The sequence below is a fragment of the Coturnix japonica genome, chromosome 5, assembly GCF_001577835.2.
Source record: "Coturnix japonica isolate 7356 chromosome 5, Coturnix japonica 2.1, whole genome shotgun sequence".
Lineage (NCBI taxonomy): Eukaryota > Metazoa > Chordata > Aves > Galliformes > Phasianidae > Coturnix > Coturnix japonica.
In genome coordinates this window covers 44511145-44538773 of record NC_029520.1, presented here as the reverse complement: position 1 = coordinate 44538773, position 27629 = coordinate 44511145, and the positions used below count along the sequence as shown (strand labels likewise).

The window sequence follows — 27629 nt, the reverse complement described above, 5'->3', positions numbered from 1 at the left end:
AGCTCCCTCAAGCCCCTGATTTTTATCAGCCTTTATTTGTATCCAGGTGATGCTTTTGAGTCTTTAAAATCATGTCCGCTCTTTGAAATATGGCAGAGAAAATAAAGACCTGAAAAATTAATAGTGCCCTTTTTCATAGTATCATAAATGGCTGGGTTGAGAAGAGATCTTAAAGACCACTCAGTTTCCACCCCCAGCCATGGGCTGGTTGCTCTCTCCAGATGGGGTGTCCTAGGGCCTTGTCTAACCCTGCCATGGGCACCTCTAGGCATGGGGCACCCACAGGTCTCTGGACAGCCTGTGCAAGGGTCTTGCTGCCCTCTGAATTAAGAATTTTTACCCAATCTTTAATTAAAATGTCCCCTTTTATTTTAAAACCATTGTTCCTCATCATATCACTATCAGACCATGTAAAAAAGTGGCCTCTGTCTTGTCTTCAGGTGATTTCAGCTTTCTCATATGACATGCACTACCCTTTTCGTTTCTCCTTGTAATATGAGCATGAATAATAATTTGCAGACTTCCTTGAGAAGTAATTGTGGAAAAATCAGAATTAGATCCTTTGCATCTTGACCAGGTCTCTATACAGAAGGTTTGACCAGATATGTTAAATGCCTTTTAGTATGCTGGTAGATACACAATTTACTGAGGTAGCATCTGAACTGACAGAGGCTATAACCTGAAATTATAAACACACAGATTTCAAAGAAAGAATAACAAATTTTGGAAGTGTGCATAATCAGCAAAACTGGCTGGACAGGTGAGACATCATTGTGAGTTTACTCCTGCTGATGCCTATTGCTAACATTTATCACAGATGGAAGAAGAATTAGGCAGGGACGTTTATGATGAATTGGTTGAAATATAACATTTACCAATCAAAAATTAAACGAGTATAGCCCTTATCTGTTGTTTATTAAAAAAAACAACAAAAACAAATCAAAACAATAAAAACCACATCACATTTACAGGTACCGTATTTGTCAAATAAGCTATGTACAAGTCAAGAAGGCTGCAGAACAGTTCCAGTGGTAAATTACCTTTTATTTTACAAAAAATAGCTGCCTTGAAGGTAAATCATTAATGTTCCCTGCTCTTTTGTTATTTTTTTTTCTTTTTTTTCCCTTTTTTTCTATTTTTTTCTTTTTTTTCCCCTCCTCTTTAAAATTTTTAGATGTATTTTGGGGAATGAAAAATCCTTAGCAATACAGATACGTTACATTTGTCTTCATTACCATCCAGCGCAAGCCACAGCAAATGGACCCACAGATCCTGAGGCCAACCACAGGTAACAAGTTCAATTTATTTTACACATAGTTATGAAATGTTTCAATTTGGTAGCAGGCTTTCAAGGGCCTAGATGGCAGTGTAGTTCTTGGTGTAATTCGTCAATTTGATTTTCTCTGGGAAGATAATATTAACAGAAAGGTTTTCCCCATTGCTAGACTTCAGAAGAAAGTTCTTTTTCTTGCGCAGGAGGTGACTGTATTTGGCATTAGCCAACCACATTTCACATTTTGAAAAGAATACAATCCCAGTTGTACCCAAAACTACAAGACATGTAAGTGATCCCAGTACCACAAAACATATAACTTGGCTTTTACTGAGCAAGGGATCTGCGTTTTGGATTGTTTCTTTCACTGTTATTTTCAGGATTTCATGTTCTTGATGCACTGATCTGTGATGAGCTTTTGGGGGTAGCTTGTAATTCTGCATGTTCTTTGTGCCACTATTCACTGCAGAAAGACTTGTGTTTTTGCTGGCATGTCTGCAGGTTGCACCAACAAATTCTGGCTTACAGATGCATTTGAATCCTCCCCGTGGATGCTCTTTGCATGTTCCTCCATTCTCACATGGGTCACTTGCACAGAATGTGACATGGCTGCTGCAGAGCTTTCCTGTATAGCCATGGGGACATAAACAGCTGAAACCTGCACCAATATCTGTGCACGTTCCTCCATTTTCACATGGGTTGGATTCACAGTCATCCCTATCTATTTCACAGAAGTTGCCAGCAAAACCAGAAGGGCACAGACAGGAAGCATGGGGTGCAAAACCACTGTCATCAATGCATGTTCCTCCATTCTGGCAGGGAGAGCTGGAAGAGAGAACAAACACATACATATAGAGAACTCAATCAAAATCTAAGGAAAGAAGCTATTAGGAAACGCTTGAAACACTTCATGTAATAGGAGAAGCTGAATTTCTTCAGAAGAGCCAAATCCTAATGTAAATCCACTGAAGTCAATGAAGATGAATCAAGAATGAGTCATTAAACAGCTTTGTCAATACAGGCTGTAGTATCTTCTGCTGACCCCTCAGGCAGAATTAATACAGCACTATATAAGTCCAACTTGAAGAGTTGTGAATGGATTTTAATTTATTCCTAACATTTATCCAAATTAAGCTACCCAATGTTTTCATAAGCTTAGAGCTATTTAGCTGAGTAACTATCTAGACAAGACTGAACAAACAGACAAGCAGAAAGGCTTTCTTTTCCACCTGATTGTTTATAACATAATCTGTGCATTGTATGTGCAAAGCAAAACACTCTCATGCAGCACAGTGATTGTTTTTATTCTGCCTCAATTGTGTTCCATGACAAACAAAACAACTAGAGGTGAATAGATACACTTCCCTGCAAGCAGCTGTTGAGACAAAATTTTTGTCATAGCAAATGAAGTTGTCATGAGAACAGGGGCAGAGGAAACCAAGTGTTTCTTCAAACTCTTTCAGAACTTAATTATTAATAGCCTGGTACTATTTTATGTTTTAAATGGCATAAATTCATTGAAAGAATCTGTGCCTTACCAAGCATAAGGCCAAAAAGACAGAGACACCTACTTACAAAAAAACACGAATGCTATCAGTTCAGTGGAGCTGCTGAAAGCAGATGTGGTCCTTTAATCCATCTTGTTGGCAGAAAAGGGGCCCAGGGTTTGCAAATAAATCTCAAAATCATTTTCATAGCAATGATTGTATATGGACAAAGTTTTTAAAACTTACCTTCTAAAAATGGATTTAAGGCATGAAAATCATAACATAATTCTTGATGAAGACTACAAAATCTCTCAAGGTACACTGTACAGTACCAGGCCATAATTGAAAAGTCCAAGCAGTACTTCAGCATTACCTTGCCAGTAGAAAGTCCTGCAGGTACCAAACAGCTGCAGCTTCAAGAACACCGAGATTTCACATATGTAGTAGTTGGTAGAAATAGCAGCAGTTGGATTTCCATACTGGGGACACAGTCCATTAAGAGCCTGTGTGAGGTGACTTCCAAAGGGAGAATAAGCTCCTTTTTACAAATGGCCCTAACCACTGTTGGGATAAGGCTGAGCAGTTGTTGCTCTGGGAGGAGACTTCACACTGAGTACCCTCAGCACCCATGGCCTTACTGAAGACTAAAATACTTTGTGGCCACTAAGTGACTACTGCACTAGGAAGGTCATTTGCTGTGTTTTTTTTTTGTTTTTTTTTTTTAATACTTTCACAGTGTTTAGAAAATGCATGTAACAATTTGAAAATTTGTTCTTTATTTATTACTGAGCTTCATTTGACTAACTTTTAATATTTTTAAATTAATATTGTATTAATAGTCTCCTTGAATAGATTCACAGTGCTAGTAGGAGTATATACTTTTGAGATAGAGATATATAGAGAGATAGAGATAAATAGAAATATATAGAGATTATATACTTTAGAGATAAGAGGTATTGCATCTGAAGAATGGTCAGAAGGAGTACAGATTTTAAATTCACATCAGAAACCAGTATTTACCCATTAATAATACAAGGTCCTTTCCTGAGATGGCAGTTTTTTCCTGTAAATCCCTGGGCACACAGACAAATATATCCTCCGTCACCAGTCTCTATGCATGTTGAGTTATTGGTGCAGGGCTTTGCAGAACACGGCTGAATATCTGTTTAAAAAAACATCAATAAAAACATTTTTTGAAATTTTATTAAAACACTGTTCAATGAAATGAATTCTAATAGTCAGCAGAAGAACAAGGCAGGGCTCAATTGAACTCAGGAGAAAGAATCAGCAAATAGTAAACAATGCTTTAAATAAAACACAGCTATAATGGCCGTTCATCCTACATTTTACAAGTTCTGATTTATTCCTCCCACTTAACATGGAGTACAGATTGTTCAATTACTGCAAGAACTTTGAGCTCTTTTCTTTTCCTACCTGTCAGTCTTGAAATGATTTTGAACTGTTCCAGTACATAAATAATTAATACAATCAATGAAATATTTGGTAGGGAAGAAAGAACTTCTAAGTAGCTTAGTCAACCTTTTCCAGCCTTGGCATCTCCGTGAGCAGAATTCTGATAAAGAAAATAAGGATCAGGAATTTCTCATGCTCTCTAACCAAAAGTCTGTCATTATGTGTTTATGAACAAACATTTCATAATAATAGAGACTGGCAGATTACAAAGACTTAACATTTCATCATCTGTCTGGATTACATCAAACCCTTTACAGAGCTGCACCAGAAGAGAGAGCTGTCTGACATGTTTTGGCCAAAAGAGTCACACATCTCTTTTGCTTTAGAGTTTCCTTGCTAAAGGATTTCCCAATTGAACTACTACCAATTTTTTACAAATAACTAAAATTAAATATACAAAAAAGTACATATTTTAGCCATCTAATGGAGCAGCTGCAGTGAAGAGCTGGCTGCAAGGTACCTGACACCTCACATATTCATGTCCATATGTAGACTACGGATCATGGAATGATAAAGGTTGGAAAAGACCCCTAAGATCAGCTAGTCTAACCATTAGCCCATTCCCTCCATCCCCTTTAAAACACGTCCATCTTTGCCACATCTCCACAGTTCTGGAGCACTTCCAGGGACAGTGACTCTACCACCTCCCTGGGCAGCCTGTGCCAATGCATCACCACTCTTCCAGAGAAGACATTCGTAATACAGAAGGATAAAAGCATTTAAGGGCATTTATATTCCACTTCCCACAACATAACATGAATGTTAGTTGATACCATGAGGTACTGCTAAATTTTAACCACAGCAAAGCACTTCCATAGCCTTAGCTTTTAGATATAATCTTCCTTGGATAAAAGGCTCAATTTTCTGATGTGTTTGCCTGTTTTTATTATAAGAAAAGTACTCTGCATGCACTTCAAGATCCAATTTTCACAAGGACCAAAATAAACTTGAATGCTTTTTGGAATAGTGTTGTTTGCCACCTATTTTGTCAGGCTTTAAAGGCAGCTTAAAAAATATAAACTGTGACGCATGAGCAAGGGAACTCTGAAAGGTATACGTGGATAGGTATATGTATTAATAAGTATATATGCATGTATGGATATGTACATTTCTACTAGTAATTTATGTAAGGAATTTGGTTTTAAAACACAACTTTAAAGCTTATAGTATCGTATAATTTTGAAATGTAAACACATAGTAAATCAAATACTCCATATCCTCTGTTCTCTTCAGCTTCCCTCTCAGAAGACTACAATCCAAATAGTTTAATTGCTTCAAGTGGCAGCTGAGCCTCAGATGAAAATAGAAAAAAAGACTGTACATTTACACATGTAATATGAATAGCTGCAATCACATTACCAATAAATTAATTAACACTTGCATAAAACCAAGCTGTCAATCCGCAGTGCATGAAGTGAGTGTTTTTCTCAGGAAAGCATCGCAGTGGCTGAATATCAGGATGGAAAAGGTTCTGCACCAGGGGGCAGTGGGCATAGAACAGGCTCTGTTGGGACAGTGGCCACAGCCTGTTTGGATAACACTCTCAGACTTAGGCTTTGCTTTTTGGGTGACCCTGTGTGCAGCCAGAAGTTGTATTGGATTATCATTGTGGGTCCCTTCCAGTTCAGTACATTTTGTGATTCTGTGGTTCAAAGCACAGCAGAATTTGTCTCTTGCATGGCTATCACAGGCATTAGCAAAAAGGTAGATTAGCAGTATTAAAAGACAGACCAGCTTACAGATTTTTTTTCCTTAAGTGGCATGACCACACATGCAACTGTAATAATTGCCATAAATAGCACCACTAATCCTGGCCTACATGTTTACAATGAACCCAATCTATAATCCGCATGCCTGTAAATAATAAGGTACGTCATTCTTCCTCTGAACTGAGAACCAGATCACCAGCCTATGGTGAATGTAAAACCACATGATGACCTAAAACTGCTCCATACTAAGGAGATTATACACTACATTTCCTAGAAAGCAGGAAAAGAGAACACCATCATTCAAAAAATACCTTATTTTCTCTTGAGTTTAACAAGTAAATAAGCTGCTAAGACTATATTTATAATTTACAGATATTTCAAGTGTTAACAGTGGCCAAATGAATTTGTGGGTTTTGCCACCTCTCTGTTGACAATTGCTCACAGCTGGCAACACTGAAACAGTGGTTTTGCCAAAAATTCCCTGGCAAATATGACACTTCCTATAGCAGCGAGAAGGAAGAATGCCAAGGAAACAACAAAACTGTATCTACTCACAATCCTCTGTCAGTCTCCCCATAAACAATACAAATGTAGCTTTTTAACAAGGCTTATCTCACTGCACACCTGAAGCTAAAATTTGTAGCGACTGGTGAAAAAATATCAATTAAAATCATTCACATGTGAAAATGTAACAGTTGTGGCCTCTGGACATCATATCATATTTTCAGTATTAAAAAAGAGTCAAGGAGTGTGGCTTTTTACGGTAAGAAATTGGTGTGTTTATATTAATTATCACAACTAACAAAACAGTTATGTGTACTTGTCAATGATCCCCATATGAATGGGAGCATTTATTTTGTCCTTTTTCCTAACCTTGTCAAGCATCATTTTGTGGTACTTTGTAAGGAGTTATAACAGTATGTAATGACTTTATACAGTCAGGAGACCAACACCAACATTTTGGCAGAGGGTGTTAGAGATTGATTAACCTCATTTGAGGATACAGTGCATTCATGGATCACTAGAACAATTTTTTTTTAACAGCCTTCAAGTGCCAGGAAAAAGACTATGGGTCTTTTGTGGCAAAAGAATGCACTTAGGGTAGGTTCACTGTGATGGACCTACTCAGTGAGTCCACTGAGATGAAAGACATTCAATGTAATATAACTCCATCATAAATACCAACTGAAAAAGGTTGCAAAACTCAGATGATATTTAACTGCCAAGAAATTAGGCTAGTCCCTTGAAATGGTTCTTTGAAGAATGTCCAACTTGAAAACATAACCTTAACTTTCAGAAATCTTTAGTTGTGTATCTCCATGCCACTGCAAGTTTGTGATCAACCAGAAATCTTCTTCTAGCCATCCTGAAAATTTCATCCAGTTCAAACTGCATCATCATTAACTACTGTTTTGGGCATTCACTGACAGCCATGCTCTATAAATTGTAAGCTGTGTAACAATGAAAGCCTAACATAGAAGCAGAAATAACAAGGCCTTGCACACTTGTCTTCTTCCAGCTACGTCTCTGCAGGTTGAACTGGTGCACAGTCCTGGATGCTCACACGGTTTCTGCACCCTCACATCTCTTGGCTGAACACTCATTTGCCTACATCAGCCAACATAAACTAGCTCAGCAAAGGCCAGCTCCTCAAATTGCTGATGCTATCTGGCACATTCTGACAGGAAAGGGGTGAGTGAGCATGCTCTGCTTATCCCTCAGATCTGGGAGGAAGATCATTTTGCTTGGGCAGACCTTTCCCTGAGTTATACTAATGCTATTCCATTGAACCATCATAGGATTAAAGAACAAAGAATTATCATGTTTACCTTTTCAATAAGTATTTAGTGTTAAGCCCTTATTTTCCCAAACAAAAAATTACATATATATATATATATATATATATATATATATAGTGTGTGTGTGTGTGTCATATACATACTTCAAATTAACAAATATATACAAAAAGATGTGTTTTCATCACAAAGATTAACATGACAACGATGACCAGCTGTTTGTTAGCATTATTCACAATTATCAATATTTAAAATATAATGAGGAGTGTATGCCTCACTCACACATATGCCCAAATACTGAAAATGTTGAATGTTTTGGAAGAGGTCTCAAAGCTCACCCAGTGCCAACCCACTACTGTGGGCTGGCTGCCCCATACCAGCTCAGGCTGCCCATCCAGCCCAGCCTTGTGCACCTGCAAGGATGGGGCACCCACAGCTCTCTGGGCAGCAGTACCAGAGACTTACATGCTGCTGCCCATAACCTCCTTATTATCTTGGTCTAGCACTCCCTTAAAATTAGTTATCCATAAGATCTTTTGTACGTCTCCATCACCAGATGGGGCTGTTTCACCTCATTTTCTCAAGGAACAGAAAGGATGTGCAAACCTATGTCACAGAGGCTGCCAACCCAGCCTTCCTCACAGATGCACTGCCAGGGTTTGACACAGCTGCCATGCAGACACCCAGGGAAAGGGACACACTGATTGCAGAAAGCACCCTGCCAACCAGGCAGACACCTGAAAGAGATAGGAGACAATACACAAGCATGGTTTATTTTTAATAAACATAATTACATGGATGTTACCCTTTTCAGGGTGCAATAAATAAACTTTTGGATTCAAAATTGGACCGTGCAGCACATCTGATCAAAAAGATGGCATCAATGCTTCCAAGATACTAGAAGCATTTATATGGTCAGTAACAAATAAATGGTAATCAACTTAAAGCCTTCTCATACTGGGATAATTAGGCTAAGGACTCATCTAGATGCTTCTGCACTATTAATCCAGTTACGGTATGGTAATGGAGTGCTGCCTCATTACAGTTCCATATTTGCAGAGGATACACTGTTTCAGCTTCTGTTTTAAAGAACAATGGATTATTGAGGAGGTCTGTTTCTAAGCTAAGGCTCTGTCTGACAGATCTTTTTACCTGCATTCACTGGGAAATTCACAAAACCCGTTCACTGGGTGACAGCCAGCTTTACAGCTCACACCTAAAAGAAGAGATTTTTAATACAAAAATAGAAAAATCAGCACTCAGGGTAAAAATAAAATATAGATTATTAATAATAATAACAATAAAGTGTCCTGTATACATTACTTCTGTTTTAAAAGAAATCAGACTGCAGAGTGAAAAAAAAAGCAACTCAAGACTGCATTGTAGTATTCTAATTTCTGTCTGTCAGATATGTGTTTCTGCAACATAAAGGTTTTAAATGAACTTGGGGCATGTTACAGGGTGTTTCTATAAGGTGGGAGAAATGACATCAAGAACTGACTGCAAAAGAACACAGAATAAAACACAATAGCAAAGTGTGTGTGTTCTCATACTACTTTAAAAGGGAAATTTCAGAACACACATATGCCACTACACAACACGCGATGACAGCTGCATTATTTCAGAACTATTTGAAACACAGAAATATCATTAATTAGGAAATATATACATATATTTAAAACAACTTACGAGGTCATTTCCACCTTATGTCTGGATTACAACAACAACAACAAAAGATTAAATTGCAGAAGAGTAACTGAAGTTTATTATAACGATGTCTCAGCCACTTTTCACTCTCCCCCCTCCTCCCTCAGCTATCTGCATCTAGAAGCATTAAGCCACATCACGAAGCAGCACCTCTAACCGCTGCCCTGGCAGCCGAATGGCACGAGGAGCGCATCGCCGCACCTCCGGCCGGAGCGAGGGCTGGGGGAGGCTGCGCTCGCAAGCCCGATTTCGGCCAACTCCTCCAACTTTCCCAGGTCGTTTCCGCGGAGGGGTTACCTGGGGCGGCGGGGAGGACGAGGGGCAGCAGACAGCAGCAGCAACAGCAGCAGCCGAGGAGCCCGGCGGCTCGCAGCCTCATGTTGGGGCCGCTGGGCGCGGAGCTGGCGCGGATCCTCCCCGGTGGCGAAGAGGAGGAGGAGGAGGAGGAGGCACCCCCAAGCTCAGCCCGCAGAGCCGGCGAGTTGCGGTGCGGCGGGGCGGTAGGAGAAAGCGAAGGGGGAGCACTGCCCGGCTCCTGCCGCGATCGCGAGCGGGAGGAGGTTCGTGGCGGGGCGCGGCAGGAGGGAGGGTGAGTGGGGGGGCTTTGAGCACGCCTCTTACCTCGGGATCGCTGTCCGCTAACAGCCGGTGCTGGGATACGGGTTTCTGAGACTTCTCTCCCAATGCAACTTTTTTTTTTTGTTTCCTCTCCAGGAGACCCCAGCAAAGCCAGTGCAGGCAAAGCTGGTTCTGTTTCTGAGGCGAACAGGATAAATAAGAAAAGAACAAAGTGCACCCTAAGCTGATGGTCTTTTTGTTTTTTAGTTCGTCTGTTCATAATACACATAAGAAATTTTACACTCCCACCAAGCAGTTTAAATCCTGTACTTTGTTCTGTGACCTTTCTTCTCTCTTTTCTGTCATTCTGTTCTTCCTTTGATCTGTCTGTTATGGAAATGGATGGGCTCTTTCTTGTTCCTTGCCATCTTCTTTTAAAGAAGTTATTCCTCTTCCTAAGGGACCTTTTTTCTTCTGCTTCAGGTGTGGCACTTACATCCACTGGACTTCATTTACCAGTTAGTCTACATTTAAGTGCAGCAACCAGAGATCACTATAATATGATAAGAAACTACAACCCCCTTTTCTCTGGGATTATAATGAGCTAATTCAAGATTACCAGTCTGAAAATGTGAGAGAAACCGAGATAGACCATTTATTGGTGCTTGAAGATAAGCATAGATTAAATTCAGGTTGAAAAAGTTTGCTTCTGTTAATGCTGATTTATAGTTTAACCTAGAATGGGGGAAATGAAGGACCGAAAAAGGAAGAGGATGAGAATGAGGGGTGGTTTAAAAGACAGCACTCAGGTGAAAGGGGTTAGAGGCAGATACCACTGCTTCTGATCTCTCCAGAATCATAGAATTACCCAGGCTGGAAAAGACCTTGAAGATCATCAAGTCCAACCACAGCATAACCATAGAATCCTAACTCTAAAAACCCTCTGCTAAATCATATCCCTGAGCACCACATCCAAATGGCTCTTAAACACATCCAGGGATGGCGATTCAACCACCTCCAAAAACCATGCCCATCTGACTCAGATTACCTCCATGCCTTTTCTGTTTCTTGCCTCTTTCCTTTTACACCAATGAATTACTTGCTGTTTTGAAAAGAGTGGCATTGAGGGACGTGTTAGTAGGCATAGCGGTGATGGGCTGATGGTTGGACTAAGTGACCTTAGTGGTCTTTTCCAGCCTTAATGATTCTATGATTCTGTAAAAGGGTTTATTTGCCAGCACAGCTTTTGCCACTGTTCACCCTTGCTGGGGTACTGAGGATGGCAAAAGTTCATCTAGCTAAATGCCTATGCTGGTCTGTGACATTCCTCTACTATTTTGACCATCTAATCAAAGCAGACTTTAGTCTTCTTGCTTCCTCCCTAAACAGCTGGCAAAATGGTCTCCTTATATTCAGTAGTTTCTAGCATGTAAGAGTATAGAATTTCTAGATTTCATAGGTTTTATCTGTACACTCATCACTGTCAAATTATCTGATCTCATCTGCATTGTAAATATGTACTCTGACACACACTGACATGTTTCTTCTATTTTCTGAGTTAACTGCTTATGTTGTCCCAAACTGATTTCTTATGAAAGATCATTAGAAAAATCTTGTTCTCTCATTTCTGTATACGTTATAATCACCATAACAAACTTCAGTTTTTCTAGATTGTCTTTCTTATTTTCCATTTTGTACATGGATGCACTGTTAGATAAAAGTAATCTACTTTTTAGATCAACTCTACTTCACACTCTTCTATATGTCATAGGTGCCTCTTGCATGGCTGAAATCAGATTCTGAGGTATTATTGTTATTTTTATTATTTTTTTTCCAAGACAGCATATTACAATCTCATCTTTTTAGACAGGAATAATGAGTGTGTTTAGGGACTGAGCTGCTGCTTAAACCAGGCTGAGACTGAGAGTTGAAGCATAGAATCGGAGTGTTTCAACCTTCAGCAGAATGCACACAGCTCTGAAAAGACTGGAGATCCTTGAAGCAGCCAGGACTTCTTCAAATTCTGGCCTGGTTGGGACTACTCATAATTCCCAAGTGCTTGTTTACCTACAAATATAACACCTTTTGTCCAGAGACAAGTTCAGTACTGCAGGAATCCAGAGATGGAGTATCTGTGTTAGTGATGAGAAACAGGGAAAATTGTTGGTATAATAGCTTCTAAAGGTCCCCAGTAGCTAAAACTGCAAGGATAACAACAGTCACACAGAAACCATATCTGGAAGGGAGAGATAACATTAATTTGGGGTATCCTTTTCAAATTCTATAGAGAAAAAAAAACAAAAACAACAAAAACAACAACAACAACAACAAATCCCAATAAATTCCAGGGCAGTGCCTTCTCTTTGGCAAAGCAGAAATACTTGCTGGACAGAATAACGGTAACAGAAATGCTAACTGCATCAGTGTATGGAGATGCAGGTTAGGTGTTAGAAAGGAATTCTTGACTCAGAGGGCAGTGACGCCCTGGCACTGCTGCCCAGAGAGCTGTGGCTGTTCATCCTTGGAGGTGCTCAAGGTGGGGTTGGATGCAGCCCTGGGCAGACTTATCAGACATCATTAATGCAGCAGAAGCATTAAGGAAAAATTTTATGCTCTCTATGTTAATATGTTCCATTTTTTTGTATGTTTGGACAAGATGGGCTGAGCCAACAAGGAGCTTATGGAGCTGAGCACAGAAATCCTTCTCTTTTCCACTTACTCCATACAGTGTCCCACAGTGCACCACTGCACTGCCCCCCATGTGCCAGCTTCATTTCTGCTACCTCTGACCTGATTCAGTATACTGAACAGCTACAAGACTGACAGGGAAAAGATGAACTCATTTTTACCAGCTTCATACTTCTACTACCACAAAAGTCAGCAGGTGAATGTCCATAGAACTCTGTGAGGTGACAGTGCAGGCACATAAACCAGAAAGCTTTTCTGCACAAAACAGATTTCACTACACACAGAAATAGCAGCAGTCAACAGTTAGCTGTGGACTGCCAAAATATTGTTGTTTTTTTTTACCATGGTGATTTTTTCTCATTGGAACAGTAGCCAGAATGTACTAAGCTAAAATATACAGCAGTAATTTACATGAATTAAATCTAAGCCCATTCCTTTGCCTTACGCTCAAGATGCTCACAACATTCTCTTCATTGACAGAGAACTGTCTCAGTGTCAGCCATCACCCAATTACTACATGGTGAACTGTGTCAGCTACTTTAGGAATCAAAGAATCATAGAATGGCTTGGATTGAAAAGGATCTCAAAGATCTAGTTTCAACCCACATGCTATGTGCAGGGTCACCAACCACCAGACCAGGCTGTCCAGAGCCACATCCAGCCTGGCCTTGAATGCCTCCAGAGATGGGGCATCCACAACCTCCCTGGACAATCTGTTCCATTGTGTCACCACCCTCTGAGTGAAAAACTTCCTCCTAATCTCTAACCTAAACCTCCCCTGTCTCAGTTTAAAGCCATTCCCCCTTGTCCTATTTCAATCAACCCATATAAACAGTTGTTCTCTTTCCTGTTTATACATGTTACATGAGACCTTGGTCACTCTCTGAAGAGACATCTTCTTTAACACTGATGTTGATCAGACACTATGAAGGTTTGGCAAATAAAGTAGAGGCAAAGTAATTAAATGTCTTTAGGAAAAGACAACCCGCACGAAACTATGAAACTATGAAAAGGTTAACTACACTTTTGGGAAGACTGATGAAGCCATCCGCTTCTTGCAGCAGGTGTTTGCAAGGGATTAGCCAAGATGTCTCTTTCAAAACCATCATTTTTGGCCCTTTAATGTCTTTCAGTCTAGAAAATGTTCCTTTCAAACTGCTGTTAAGAAAGCCCAAATCCTTCTCACTTTAAAAGACACTTAACAGTCTGACAGATGTCAAGAGTAGCCAAGAAGTTGTAACACAGCATATCCAATATACCCAAAATTCTTGACCTGTTTTGACATGAAGACAACAATCAATCAGTTGATATTTTATAGCATCTTATTATGTTTTCATTTCCTGTAGTATGAAAACTTTGGTGCAGAGAACATGCACACAGATTCCTAAAGACAGTCAGTAAACAGAATTTTTTTCAATCATGTTAGTGATATCACACTTTAAAACATATTTTTATTCCTTTCCTGAGGCTAAAAAAGTAATTTTACTTCCTGTTCGAAACTCAACTAGGTAAAGACAAATACTTTGACATGCAAGAAGTTTTCTATTCACTTTTGAGTATACTGAGATCTTGTTGTCGCCTTAGAGTTTGTTGGTCACTTCAGGTCATGTTAAAAACTAGAACTGAGTCCAGAGTTATTTTGCATTCTGGATTTCCAGTCCTACTGGCTATTGGCAAGGGCAGTGTGTGTTCTTTGCACAGAACAACATATTAAAATATAAAAATATTAGTTTTTGAAACTAGTATGAACTATGCAACTTCTGCAAAAGGGTCCATGTGCTCACAATCTTGAAATAGTTATTCTTTGTATTTGTGTTTTTTCAGTGCTAAATCAGTGAATTTCAGTGAATAGTGCTAGCTGCTAGTTGTTCACAATTGCAGATCTTTTACAAACAAATTATATATTTCATCTGTTGTATGTTGAACACTTGCACAAATGTGCTATTTCTCTTCCAAGTGTAAGAATCCTTAGGCATTTTGTTCAAAAGTGTGGTTTTCCCTCTTTACCTTTTCCATCTTCAAACAGAAATTTGCCATTTCTTTTGTGTCTTACTCTTTCACATAACACAATAGCATTATGTTTTCTGATTTAGCAATGTTCACCATTACTATCATGTAGATTTTTATCTATTCTCCCTCTTTTCAATACCTTATCTATCTATCTGTTTATCCATCCATCCATCCATCCATCCATCCATCCATCCATCCATCCATCCATCCATCCATCCATCTATCTATCTATCTATCTATCTATCTATCTATCTATCTATCTATCTATCTATCATCTATTTACTATTTATTGGTGGTAATACATAGTGGATGCAGCAGGGACTTGGGAAGTGGAAACAAAACAAAGAGCTCGCTTGCATTTTGCTTTCTATAGGTAAAATCCTCTAGTGACAAGGAGGAGAACAAATAGGTCTCCCTTTATCTGCAGTTCTGGAATGCAGTGGCAAGCATGCTGGAGGTGAATGATACAACAGTGCTCTCAATTATGTCTGCATGAATGTAGAAAAGTACCGTCCTTTTTTTTTTATTTTTTTATTGCAGATATGACAACTACATTTGATTATTATGTAGTTTGCTTTTATCTAACTAATGTAGCTGTGTCTTTTTTTAAATTTATAAATATCTTGTGTCAAGATCTGCCTTTTCATTTTGCATTTCTAAAATACTAGTCTCCATGATAGGTTCCTAGTCATTTTGACAATGACAAAATGATTTAGTATTTGTGCTGCATTAAAATCTGGCAGCTGCTATCAGAACTGGAATCTGACTGGCACAGGACATTTCATATGAGAAGGTACACACTCAGAATGTGAACAAACACAAAAATCAAGGCAGAATAGCAGATTAGTATCCAGCAGCATCCAAATGACACAATTTTACTGAGCTAGAAAGGAGCACACTGTTTCCATTCCTTTGAAGAATGGGATTCTCATGTTGTTTCAACATTTGTTTAGCTGATTTTGAGGAAAGCATGCACAAAACCTGTGCCATTATTCTGTTATTCTTAATGATGAAAAACCAAGCTTTCAATAGCTGTGAAATGCAAGAAGTAAGATCTGTATGCAAACTTACATCACTTCCTTCGGTTATGCTTTCCAATCCCATCAACAGTCTCCTCATTACAGACTGCTTCTGCAAGGCATATCTGCTTTTCAGTATTTTGTTTGCTCACGTGGCTCCTTTTCCTTATCTGCTGAATTTCTCCAAACCTTTACAAAACAATGTTAAGAAATTTTTTCTCTTTTCATGCTGTTCACATTAACATCCAATAGCTACGAAAATAGAAATGAGCATATTTTCAGAACTTTTCTGTACCAAAAAGCACTCACACATTCATTTTAGATTTGGAGGACAGAGAGACAGGAGAAATTAAACACTTCCTGCTCATTTTTAGTTGCCAATGTAAGACAATTTTTCAGTACATTTAACACATTAGTTATTAAAAGCATAGCTCTCAAAACTGTGAAAGACAATGGTGAAAGCTCAACACCTTTTCAATTCAGCCTCAAGTGAGAGACCCATATAATCAGTAAAACATAATTAATCCCTGCACACGAATAGTTTGGCTCTAGTAACTTGCCCAGTATTGCAGACAACATCATGGAGAGAGGCAGAGGAGAAAACAATTCTGCAGAAGCCTTAATGCCTTACTGCAGAAGTCAGTCTTCTCCTCCTGATTGCCTCTGTATGCATCTTCTGACCTCTGGCCCTGCAGATCATACACCTCTCTCAGCACAGCTCATTTTTACAATGTGGCCCTTGATTCCTGTGACAATAACAGAACATGACATTTAAGCAAACCTTCCTTCATAATAAGAGAGCTCAGGAAAGGCTGCACAGAGTTTTGTAAGACTTATGTTGTTTTAAAAGCAGAGTGCAGTTAATATTCAGCTTTTTTCTTTTTTACTATTGATGTTTTTGTTTGAGAATCAGAAATCCAAATAGAATAGCCCCAAATGTGACATCATCCTGGTGTCTTTATGGCACACCTGTGGACTGCCAAAATCTAGAGCCACTGCACAGAACTCATCAGCTCAAAGTAGTGAAGTAGCTGCTGGTCATTGCACATAGTCCTTCATCGTGAAGAAATGAGATCCTCTGCAGAGGAATTTTACCTGTATTTGAGGATGGCAGAAGAATGACTTAGAGGTTTTTAAATTTATTCCAGGTGCAGCTCCAAGCTTTTCTTCACAAGATCAATTCATTCTGCCCTTTGCTTCCAGTGTTTTCTCAGTTGCATATTCTATAGCTCTTGGTCCCATCTCAATGTCTATTTCCCTTTGGGACTATCCATAAAACCCAGCAACCATCTTTTCATTCACACACAGATCTGCTCTCTGGAAGCCACTAATCATACTGGCTTTTAAGTCAATATCTGCTCATTACCTTAAATTTGTTTTCTTGTCAGGTAGTATTGGTCATCTTGTTCCACTTCCCACCCCAAAGCCTTCTTAGTTTTTGAAGACACATCTTCTGCTTGGACAGTCCTGCAGGGTAAACGAAGCTTGCTGAAGTTTAATTTGGTTTCTGTTAAACATGTGCAAATGATAATTTTTAGGGGTTTCATCTAATATGGAAAAGAATAAATGTTCATAAGAAAAACAGAAAGCATTCTTGAAGGAAAATTCAGCATATCTTCCTAAACTTCAAATCCCTGCTCCAGAGAATGAAAACTGAATAAAATGTTGGATTTTTTTGCTTGCTTGCTTTTTTTTCTTTAACATTACAGTAATTTTGGCTCAGCTACATACCATCTACATCCTGAATCTTGGAAATTGTTTTAGAATTTTGGCTGATAATAATTACATGTATTTTAAGAAAATACCAAATACAGATGTCTGGCTCAGAAAATCCCAGTTAAAATAGCTAGAAACTTAATCAGGTTCTATTTTGTCTGAAAACAAGGTCTCATGAGATAAAGCATTCGTAAACTTAAGGATGGGTAATGATAAAGCACCAGCCATGGAGAGTGGTGGGAAACACAAGGCATGGAGAGTAGTGGTGTGGATGTGAGATAATAGGAGAATGGGAATATAAAGGGTATGATCAGAGAATATGGAACAGAATGGGAAGGTAAAAATAATAGGAATGACAAAAATGATGAGGAAGGAGAATGGGTCTGGAACACTGAGGCAAGTGCAGGACAGAAGAAATCAGTGCTAAGCATTTAGACCACAATTCCCAGAGAACTCACTCATTCACTTACCCACTGAATACCATAGTATTTCCCAGTTATTCTGTCACTGACTCTTGCCTTATCCATTCCTGCCTTGTTGCCTTTGCTTTAAGAGTGTGTTGGCATTTGCTTTAGTAGTGTGTTTCCCACTACTCAGCAATGATTTGCTGAAACAAAGACCACCATTGGCTCCTGGCAAGCTACTTTCACTCTTAAGCCCATATCTTCAACCTCTGAGCCCACAAACATGAACATCTGTACATCCCTAGGCAGGCATATGGGCCCAGTATCTCCTTCAGAGATGCCATCCCAAGGACAGATGAAGAAAAACTTGGCTTATTCTCACAGAAGCTCAAAGACACGTTCATACTCATGCTGTGATTTCTCTTACACACTGTGCAACAATGAAATTGAGGAGAAATGGGATGACCCATTTGTTTGGTTGCCATGACAATGTGTTACTGGGAGTAGAATGCTGCTCCAAGCAGCCTTGCTGTTTGGCTGCTGACAGTAATTTAAAAAAATATAATGGAAGACAGTTGTCCATTGTCATTACATTGCACCACGTTGACTGATGTGAGGTGAGAGGAGCAACTCATCTAAATTAAGAGATCTGTTGCTCAGAACATAGTGTTGCTTTGAAAAGAGGATTTTAGATTTTTTTTTTTTAAGAGAGACTAGATGAAGTAGCTGAGTATTTATTGGAAATTTTCTGAAGAATTGTTCAATTTCTAATGCTATTGTGATGCTGCAAATAAAGTGCACAAGTGAGAACTATATTCATATTGTAGCAGATGTAAAAACATTTTCCCTGGAGAGGAAGCTGCTGACATCTGTAAGTGGGTGTGCACAGGGGACACAAAAACATATGCTTGAAGCCTGGTTTAGAACAGTGAATAAAGATTACTCTGCATCTGACCCAGAAAAGGATAGGCAGTGAACAATTTTAAAGCTTATGTTTTGCTATAAATGTTAACAATGCGATTATTATTAACGTCATTAAAAATTGTGAAAATAATAATTTGCATTACCGTAGAACTTAAGAATTCAAGTCAAGAAACTTGCTCTGACTTACCAGGTTCTGTATCTACTTGCCTGCTCTTATATAAACTTCTATATTCACTTCTTTCAAAACTCCTGTCAGTGAACAGCAATGTGTCCCCATAGACCAGATGTTATTTCTTCCTATTCTCTGAGACATTTGAAGACATGTAGTTGTTCCTGTCACAAGGGGGAATGTGCTTTTCAAATCTCTGTTTCCTTGACAAGAGCTGCTTTTAGCAACAGGCAGTTTCCCCCTTGCAGTGGTTCTGTCCTTCCCTCTGTGTATTTGCTGTTAATTGAACAAGTTAGTCTCTGCTTGGAATTTCTGCTTAAAGTGACTGTAAACCAGTGTCAAAGCAAAGTGTTGTGTACACATTCAAATTGGAGCAATTCACATGTACAAGCAATGAGATGACAGAAACTTGTACACAAGTTTCTTCCTAGTCTGCATCACCAATTTTGGTTCGCTTTTGATTTGTAAGAATTCAGATTTGCTTCCCCTTTTTAATGGAACTCTTTGTTAAAAGGATCTTCTAATTTGAATTTTATGGTAAATGGAGAGGGGCAAAAGTACTTTACAAAATTTAGATGATGATATGATAACTGATTTTACAGGAAATCAAAGAGACAAACTATTTTGATATCAATGAAGAGAGATGTTCTTGAGACAAAAGATAAAAGTGTACTGGGGAAGTTCCTCATGCCACAAATGGCCAAGATCCGATAAGTTCTTCATAAAAGAAGATAGGATACAAGGAAGTAAACAGATTAATCTGTGATTCTGTGTAACAGAATGAGATGGACTTTGGTGACTAGGGAGGAAGTACTGACCACAGCATGACAGTGGATCTGTAACAGACTTCTGTTATCAGTGAAACTAGTTGTTTCAAGAGTAATCCATAGATTACTCTTGCTCACTGCAAGGTCTTGTAAATTTGCAGCCCCACTCCAAATCACAACCACTCAGCATCATGTGGTGTACAGTATGAAACATCCAGAGAGGTGGAATCAAACTGAAAGATGTGCAGAGGAAAGGGAATAGAGATTCCTGGAGATAAACCAATATGATGAGAAACTATTGAGCTCAGTCTACAACGAGAACAGCTGCTGTCAATAAATACATAGCAGAAAACAGAACAGAGTTATCTATGCAGAGAGTAGTGCTGCCACAAAAACAAACTGGTTTTGCCTGGACCTCGATTAAATTTTCCTGAAAATTCATTACCTGAAGGGAGATTACAAGCAGAAGAAGCAGAAGAGGGAGTGAATTTTAACATGGTCTGATAGTGATATTACAAGGAGGAATGGCTTTAAACTAAAGAGGGGAGAGTTAGTGAGGTTAGATGTTAAGAATGAATATTTTAGTCAGAGGATGGTGAGCTGCTGGTACAGGCTGACCAGAGAGGTTGTGGAGGTGCTCAAGGCCAGGCTGGGTAGACAGCTTTATCTAGAGGTTGGTAACTCTGCCCAGGGCAGAAGGGTGAGAATTAGGTAATTTTTAAAGTTCCTTGCAACCAAAGCCATTTTAAGATTCTGTTTCTATGACTCAGGTCACATTAAGAGGTCAATTTTTAAAACATATTTCTAGAACACTTAGTGGAAACTAACAAGCTTATAAAGCTAGTAACTATGTGAATTAGTAGAAACTGTAGTAAAGAAGATAACTGACAGACATCTGGTGCCTCCAATTTAACTAGCAAGGATTAGTCTATTTTTATGTGTATGAATTGAATCCAGCAGTGCTTTTTTTTGTAATTAAGGGCTCATCCTTAAAGCTTTTTCAGACTCTACAGGGATGGATCTAAATGTGGATAAGGATCATCTAAATAATGAAGTTTTCTCAGAGATTCAGAATGCTTTTGACAGACTCTCAACAATTTTTACTAAAGATTTGGACCCATGATGTGCAAGGCTCACTTATTGAGACAAGATACTGAGCAGAATGAAACTTTAGCTTCACATGGCTAAACTATTGTCCTTGTGTTATAGCCAAAACAACTTCTGCACATGTGGTCTCTACAAGTACACTGTTGCCCCTGAGACTACTGTCATACAACACAGTGCACCTCTGAGTTGCAGCAAACCCCAAGCAATCTCTTCTCGACCCATAATAATGGGGAACCCGGATTTCTGCTCTGTTTCTCTAAACAGTTTCTGTACATGAACTACAGGCTTTCTTCTCTGAGCTGAAACTCTCAATACTCTGTTACATAAACTTAACAGTTTTTTAACCTTAAATATTCAAATAAAGTATGAAATGAATATTAAGGTAATGTAAATCATCTTCAGATGTGATAGAGATAAGCCAATTTATGTAACATGAGCAAATTCATTAAAGTCAGCATAAGAATACATCAAAATACTATCATACAAAATTAAATAGTAATACAACCCAATTAGCATAATTATGAGGAGAAACAAAAATTTCATAAACAGAAATAAAATAAGGGTATGATTCTACTAGGAAGAGATAATTTAGGAAAAAAGTACATATGTATCCCATAGAAGGACTGCAGACACACCTCCTGACCTTTCCCAGAACATCTGATGCTCTGTACTGCAGCATCTAAGTGCCATTTAGGAGCACACTAGAAAGTGTAGTTCATGTCTCATACACTTTTTTTCTTTTTTTCTTTTTTTTTTTTTTTTTTCCTTTCTTCCCTGATGATAAGGACAACTCAAGGCTTATAACAATGTTTGCTGAACCATTTATCAGCTCTGTAAAGTCCCAGATGTTTGTCTGGGATTTCTAATGGATTACAATGAAATTTGTAAGGGATTAATTCAATCCACAAGCAATTGCTGCCCCATGGAAAAGACATCAAGATTAGGTTCTTGAAAGAACTCAGAAATAATAATTACCATCTAATGACTCAATTTCCAGTCTATCTTCAGAAATCAAAATGACTTTTTCTAAAATATGTATCTTCCTGTTGATGTCAGTGGGCTTCTAATTTCATACTGCACACATTTCTTTACTAGTTGCAAAGGAGATATTTTGATATAAAACAAGCTTTCATTTCAAATAGAACACTGAATAGAAAATTAACCTTGTTTTATGTCTGGAAGGATTCATGCCTATTTGAGTCAAACCCTAGGTATTTTCATTGACTATACTTATAAAGAAAAAAGAATCTCTTTGCATTTCTACAAACACAGAGTGGTCACTTAAAAGCAAAAGGTGAATAAAGAGCATTATGTGTAATTTATACACGCCTATGCACTCAGTTGCTTTGAAATATATCATTTGTTTTTAGTATAATGCTACAGGAATAAAACTGATTGGTAGCGTATCTTTATGAGAGATCTCTGCAAATTGGGAAACACTTTATATTGTACTGCAATGCTGAGCAATGGCTGGAGGAAGAAATAGTGGAATTTTGCTTTCAAACACTGCTCCTAAGATAAGCATGCTGATAAAGCAGACAAAGAACAGGAAAAGCTGTAATTTCTGGGAGCCACAGGATGGTTTCTGACTGTCACAAGTTTTGCTTTAGCTTTGCTATTGCAGGAGGCAAGTAATGGTCAATGCCCCACCACTTGTCTGCTGTCCCTTCTAGTAAGGGAGAGCCACCACCAGAACTTGAGTAGACATCATCCCATCACCTCAGGATTGGTAAGCCAGCCCAAGTCCTTTGATCAGCTACACTAGCTTGCATCTATGGAGAATTTTAGAAGGTTGATTTAGGGAAACTGTAGGCTCCTCTCCATTAACCTGAGATGGCAATGCATACCAACGTTCTGTGCTGAGCACAATAAAATATCCTAAATTAAGTAAATGCTATTACTGTGAATGTAAAAGTCTGAAGAGTCTTCTGGAAAATACCTGCAAACATGAAGAGCAGAAACATAAATGGCTAATGGCTTATTCTTCTGGAAAAAGAGGAACTTTCTACAACACCGAAAACCTAGATAATGCAGAAACTCAATTGTTCATTTTTTTCATCAATACACAGAACTGTTGAGGATACGTGCTCTATTTCCTGAGGAAATCCAGCATGCGTTTAACAATTCCTGCACTTTAGCAGGCAGACATCAAAACTTCATGGCCAGAAAAAAAAGTAATATCCTTCTCTCTATGCATGTAGATGGGATGAATACGCAACTTTTGAAACCAAGTCTTATAGTTACGGCTGAAAGTTTCAACTGAAACTATTCTTGTGAAAAGAATGAGTTTCTACAATATAAACATATCTGCTGTCCCATAAAGCTTATCTTTGTTATAAAAATTAAAATGGCCCCAAATTAGAGATTTTTATTCTCCTCAGCTTTGAACTAGTTTTAGTTTCACATGTGCTTATTTTTATGGAAGATCTAAATGGTCTGCAACAAATCTTCAACTTTTCAGCAAAGACTACAATTCTTTTTAGCAATTTCAGTCTTTCTATCGAAATTAATGTTTGCAATTCATTACTGAAAAATTATTTGTAGCATGCAAGTCCAAGATGATATCATTATCTTATACCTTCAACAAACAAGAGGACATTCTTGTAAGAATATGAGACAATTAAAACCCTTCTGTATAAATCTTTTTCATTCTTATCCTTCTTAACACATGCACATGCTCTATACAGAATTCCTTGGTGCTCAAAAACACAACATGATTGGCTTACTGCTGGGTTAATGGCTTTAGTAAAATCTCCCATTATAATTTATTTAACCTCATTCTCTAAAACAATTATACAAGCTGTAAAGTTAGAAATAATAATAATAATAAAATAAAATAAAGAAACCTTAAAGGCAATATAAAGTTACAGGCTTCATTAAATCTCACTGAAGTGTGTTGAATATTATAACCACAAGCCCTTAGGGTAAGTAAGTTCAAAAATATTTTAAGATCCTGTTACAAAAAATAGCTTCCAGCACTATAAATTTGCTGCATACAAAGTGAGATGCAGTGGTTGGCATGTGAACGTATATCCAGCTAGGTTTAACAACCTAAATAACACAGCAGAAATAGTTGCTCTGAGCAAGTTTACTTTGGTACCAAAGCCAGTTAACAAAGTTGGTCTGTCATGAAGGTTTGTCAGGATATTTGTTGACAATGTGCTTGAAGTAGTTCCAGACAAGAGTACCAGAGAAATTCTGAGCCAGAGATAGGCTGCTGAAACACCTAGGTGTTTGTCTAAGACAGACCTACGTGCTTGCCCAAAAACTGACCTCTAAAAATGTTGCTTTTTGTGCAGAGTTAACTAATTTGCTGAAGAGTTAGAAAAGGCAAATGTTTCTGTTACGCCCTCCTTGGTACAGAAACATCATTTCTCATATGCATCTCATATGGATCTAGGGTAAAATAATACAGGTAAGTATAAAAGCAAGAATGAACAAAGCTCATTGTATTTTACCCTGTAAGAGATAGTAAATATCTTTTTCCTGTACAGACTAATTTTATAAATGTGTTTTGAATAACCAAAAGAAATTAGCATTACATCATGACAGACGAGTCACATAACTTTGAACTGCATCCTTTTTGATGCTCTGAAACTAGAAAACATTGTAAATACATTTGACAGCTAACATCTGCAATATTAATTCCACACATCCTCTGTGGGGGTGCAGAGGATGGAAAAAATTGAATTACTTTATGCTTAATAATATGTTTTTGCATGAAACCATGTCTTGAAACTGGGTCCACAAAGAACACTAGCAGACTTCCTACTATCTCTCTATGAAGTCTTGAGTTTAACACAGGCATAAGAATATACACGTATGCAACTTATTTCAGGATTTCCTGTTGCCCTCCCCTATGACCTGGAGCTACTTCGAGCTACACATGGACTAAGGGAGGAAAAGAGTCCTAGTGGGGGCAACTAATGGCAGGAAGGGAGGAAAGAGAAATACCCAATGGACACATTTCATTCCTTCTTTAGCCTATGACCTAAGATACAGTTAAGGGAAGAAAGAATATCCACAATTGTTCAGTTGGTTTATGAAAAAAGACAAATCACTGCCATAGTTTATGCAAGGGCTGACTGACTTGAATATCTTTATTGTTCAAACACAGCTTCCCTAGGGTCAACTTCTACAGCTTGGATTAGACCAAAACCAGGCATCTGTAAGACAGATGAGGCAACATGAAGTTTTAAATGTAGTTTAGGACCAAATCTCAGTCTGTCCTGAAATCCTCTGCTACAAGTCATTCTCTGTTCCATTTTCCTGGTTCGAAGAATGGGTTTGACAGTCCAGCCTGATTTGGGATTTACCAAACCTGGGCCACAGTGGGCTAAAGAGCAGTGAGACCTGATCAGAGCAATTCAAAGGGAGCACTATGGGTTTTACTGGGTTTGATGTTCATATGCATGCATCACATGCATGATGTCCACATTCACAGGACAAGGGGAAATGGCTTCAAGTTGTGCCAAGGTAAGTTTAGGTTGGACATTAGGAAACACTTCTTTACAGAAAGGGTAGTTAAACACTGGAATAGGCTCCCCAGGGAGGTGGTTGAGTCACCATCCCTGGATGTGTTTAAGAGCTGTTTGGATGTGGTGCTCGGAGATATGATTTAGCAGAGGGCTATTAGTGTTAGGGTACTGTGGTTAGGCTGTGGTTGGACTTGATGATCCTCAAGGTCTTTTCCAACCTGAGTAGTTCTATGATTCTAAGGTTAACTATTTTTAGCAGCAGGTTTGATACAATATTGTATTTACAAATTTGAAGAGATCTCAGATCACATAACTTCAAATCCCTTATTAGGTTTCAAAATCTTAACATTTTTTATATCTCAGCCAGTCACTCTTTAACACTGCTTCTGGGTTAGATTTCTCAACAGACACATTGTAGTTCTTTCAGATAACAACCCGTGATATTCCTTCCTAGCAAATTCCTTGTCAGCTTTATTAACAATGGACCTATATCACATGCCAGAAAATCCTAATTCTTTATGGTGCACTGCTATTCTCTGTGGTGCTGTGAGCACTGTCCTGTTCAAAACCCAGATTAAATCCTCTTCACTTCCTTTTTTCCTCCTTCACCAATCTCCTTTCCTTTTAAATTCCTTACTTCTCCCAGCTTTCTTGTGGTCTCCTTCCTGTATTCTGTGCTTATTTCTCAATTTTGCAAGTACCATCTGCAGCAAAATTTTATTTTCTACTTTTTATTTTCTACTTAACTTCTGGCGAGGTACTTGGGTACTTATGCACTGCAGTGTCCCACTGACTATTGGTTGTACTTCTGCTCATCTTGGCCAAGATGCTGTGTGAAGCTTTAGCAAACAGAGGTGCTGGACCTGCCAGCCATAGCCTGTAAAGCCTACATCCAACAGACCTTCTTACATCTGCTGCTCACAGCCTTCCTGGACAGGGTGCTTGAAACTATGTGCGGAAAACTTTATATTAAAAAAAACCAAAACACTGGAGGAGAATCACAGAGATAATTTGAATGATTATTTTTCTGTTCCTTTCTGATTCACTTTTTTTTCTGCTAATGTATATTTCTTACTTTAGGCTTTGAAAATGACAGATTCATTTGCATGCTGGAGTAAGTGATAATAACTTAACTGCCTAAATCCTTGCTTCGAAGTCTACAGAGAAAAAATAAGACATGCTCATTAACATTTCATGCAGCCTTTGGATAGAAATGATATAAACACAGACAATAAGCAGCTCTTAGACTTTAGTACTGAACTCTTTAGATACCTTATAATAATTTCCTCAGAAGGCTTGCTAGAAAAATGTCTTGCTACAGCCAGGAATTCCCTTGAGTTCAGTTCACTATAACGGAGTTATTCTCACAGTTAAATGCAATTCTTTTTGTGCGTTTTCAAATGGTGTGATTTGTGGTTCTGATGGAGTTGTGAGGCTTCTAGCATACTTATGAATCAGGACTTTGAAGCTTTGCAATACACAAAACCTGGCACAACTACTTAGGATGCTTTCCTCCTATTTATTTTCTTTATCCTACTCTTGGTTACAAACATTATGCTGTTTGCAGAATATTTAATAATTCACATTGCAGACTTGAGTAGGTCCTCGGTAGTTTCCTGCAGTTGAGACTTTCTTATCATTGTCCTATGAAGGTATAATTATCATATTGCTTCAAGAAATAATTGCTTTAGGAAAATTTGAGTATTTAGTCTTCTTTCAGGCTCTTTGGAGCACCTTTTTACTTACATTTCTACCTTCACCTTCATCTATTGCCCTTGATTATACATCCTTCTGCCAACCACTCCCTCCTTTGCCTGACCATTTGTTTTTGCTTTCCCTTTGATGTTTTACCTACCCTTGAGGATTTTCTTCATTCCAGCTGAGGGTTTTTTTTTTGTGTTTTTGTTGTTGTTTATTTTCTTTTGGTCTACAATCAGATCCCTTGCTGAAAACACAGCTCCATAAAGCTTTTACAACATCTTGTTGCAAATGAATTATTTAGACACACACTGTATAATAATTGCGGATTCCAAAAGTAGATGATTCTATTTCTGACTTTAGCTTTTGCAAGCCATAAGGCCCTACTGGCAGAAAATCCATTATCCTCTGAAGGAGGTAACGTTTCTCTACAATAAAAGCTGTTTTTCCCATTCAATAAATATATAATTTTGAAAAAAAAAAAAAAAAAAAAAAGTGAAAAGCTTTACTTGTGTGTGGGAACAGGTGCAACAGATCCCCATAGAGCTATAAACAGGAAAAATTGTCTTAATATCTATTAGAGAGCCAACTCCCTGAGTACACTGGCAGTTAGAACAATCTACTAAGCATTTTGTGTGGAAGATAC

General features: G+C 38.3%; 1 protein-coding gene across 2 annotated transcripts; it reads right to left on the bottom strand.

Moving 5' to 3' along the window:
• Positions 1-896: 896 nt before the first annotated feature.
• DLK1 (delta like non-canonical Notch ligand 1) lies at positions 897-10876 on the bottom strand. Of its 2 annotated transcripts, none has more exons than XM_032445023.1 (5): positions 10067-10876; positions 8891-8954; positions 8345-8475; positions 3781-3922; positions 897-2098 (listed from the first exon to the last, which is right to left on the bottom strand). In XM_032445023.1, exons 1-5 carry the CDS (start codon positions 10290-10292, stop codon positions 1357-1359), a joined length of 1305 nt encoding a protein of 434 aa, XP_032300914.1. In that variant the 5' UTR covers positions 10293-10876; the 3' UTR covers positions 897-1356. The 2 variants fall into 2 exon arrangements, with proteins under 2 accessions (XP_032300914.1, XP_015721103.2); XM_015865617.2 differs by lacking the exon at positions 10067-10876 and adding an exon at positions 9743-10033.
• Positions 10877-27629: the final 16753 nt, after the last annotated feature.

Coding starts and splice junctions, on each gene's coding strand:
- DLK1 (XM_032445023.1), bottom strand. CDS start 10,292: ATGTGTATTATGAACAGACGAACTAAAAAACAAAAAGACCATCAGCTT. Junction 8,476..8,890: donor GAATTTCCCAGTGAATGCAG/GTAAAAAGATCT, acceptor TATCTCTTTCAG/GTGTCTGCCTGGTTGGCAGG. Junction 2,099..3,780: donor GGACCTTGTATTATTAATGG/GTAAATACTGGT, acceptor TCTCTCTTCCAG/CTCTCCCTGCCAGAATGGAG.